General features: G+C 31.8%; 1 protein-coding gene across 1 annotated transcript in view; it reads left to right on the top strand.

Moving 5' to 3' along the window:
- The first annotated feature begins 750 nt into the window (after positions 1-750).
- LOC132190805 (uncharacterized) overlaps positions 751-2,002 on the top strand; it is a 23,887-nt gene continuing 22,635 nt past the window's right edge. The window contains exon 1 of the mRNA XM_059605844.1: positions 751-769. Within this exon, the coding sequence (XP_059461827.1) occupies positions 751-769 (19 nt within the window). The remainder of the gene's footprint in view (positions 770-2,002) is intronic.

Raw genomic sequence — 2,002 nt, 5'->3', positions numbered from 1 at the left:
CAATTTGACAAACTTCTCTCAAACTTTTAAATCTCACTTTGAACTCCTGAACTTTTAATTGCTCTCAAAGTGGACTCCTCCGTCAGATTTTAAACGTTACATGATGTTTATACCCCTAACTTTTGTATAAAATTTCAATTTTACCTTTAAACCTTTTTTTTATTTAAAAAATGAAAATTATGGATATTTTGGTATTTCTTGATATTTTTAACAGCTACAATTAACGGAGGGGTTCACATTAAGAGCAATTGAAAGTTCAGAGGTTTAAATTAAGAGATTTGAAAGTTTAAGAGGAGTTTGTCAAATCGGGTAGAAGTTCAAGGGGTTATAGTGAAGTTTTCACCATTTTTTTTTTTAAAAAAAAAAAAAAAAAAAAAAAGTAATGCTACATATTGCACTTCCATTTCACATTTATCCCAATGGGTTGATATGGCATTATCCATTAGCTTTTCTTTTTTTTTCTAAGAAAAAAAAAAATCAAACGATTGTTGGGTATTACTTCGTCAACCTAGTAGGTGGGATGAGTGTGTAGTATTTAATATTACTAAAAATAATAATAATAATTCAAAAGTTGATTGGCGTTGTCACGCCAAGAAAATGGAATAGCGATAAGATAAAAAGTATAATTTTTAACATTACTTGGCTTGACTTGAGCTTGAGAATTAAAAACTTTAAACTTCTATGATGTTGCTTTGTTGTGGTTATACATCTATTGTTAACCCAACAGGACAATGTGAACATGGTAAGAAGATGAAGCACGTCAAGAATGGTAATCAAGTGGAAATGGAGATAAGTGTGGCACGAGAATCATGTTAGATTTCTGAGGATAATTCCATCGTATACTTCTTCAAAACTACAGTGTGGTCCTTGGTAATTAACACAACCGTGACTGCACAGTAAAATGACCAAAACCCTAAAAGTGTAAAAGAAAAAGTCAAGATATGTTTTTCTCAAGTGTCACTTCCATGTTAACGTTTCCTTGCTCTTTTCTCTCTCATTATCCAAACTTAGGATACCATATATCTTACACATGTCTTTTGTTTTTTCTTATGAAAACAAGACATTTACAAATAACCCCCAACACATAAAAACATACAAACGTTTTTCTACCTTTACCTCACTTCAAAGCACTTTTTTTTCAAACAAACCCCAAAAAAATTCTTCAAAGCACTTTTTTTTTTTTCAAACAAACCCCAAAAAATTCTTCAAAGCACTTTTTTTTTTCAAACAAACCCCCCAAGAAACATTCCCCAAAACATACTACCAAACAAAGCTTTGTATTAATTCTATCAATGACTTGAAAATCTGGCATTCTAGATACTTTGGATACCATCAATCTTGAACGTAGTAAACAATAAAATTAACTTCTTCCTAATTATATTTACTGCAATTGAAGTTAGGGGTGTCAAAAATTACCGGGGAACCGGAACCGGAACCGGAAAACCGGGAAACCGGAAAACCGGAAACCGGGAAACCGGGGTCACGGTTCCGGTTCCGGTTTGAAAAATCTAAAAACCGGGTACCCCGGTTCTGGTACCGGTTTTTGGTACCCGGTTTTTACCGGGAATACCGGAACCGGGTTTCCATTTTATTTAATAATATTTATATATTATTATATTTATATATTAATATATATATTATATATATTAATATTTTTTACACTTAGGTTTAGGTTTAGGGTATTTTAAAAAATTAAATTTTTATTTCTAAGGCTCAAATAGGCAAAAATAATGATTTTTTAGGATTTTTGGACTTTTTAAGGTTTATTTTTTAATTATTTGGAACAATCACAACAAAGCCCCTTTAATTTAGACAAAGAAACTAATAGATTTTTTTAAAAATGGGCCAACTTATGAAAAAAAAATTGGCTTATTTTAGGCCCAATACCTAAAATAAGCCCAAAAATCAATTTTTTTTAAAAACCGGTTACCGGACAGGGTAAAACCGGAACCGGCCGTTAACCTGGGTCCCAGTTCCGGTTCCGGTTTCTCAAAATTGAGAA

This window comes from Corylus avellana, chromosome ca8 (assembly GCF_901000735.1).
Source record: "Corylus avellana chromosome ca8, CavTom2PMs-1.0".
In the NCBI taxonomy this organism is placed as follows: Eukaryota; Viridiplantae; Streptophyta; class Magnoliopsida; order Fagales; family Betulaceae; genus Corylus; species Corylus avellana.
This window is presented reverse-complemented; position numbering and strand designations above follow the sequence as displayed.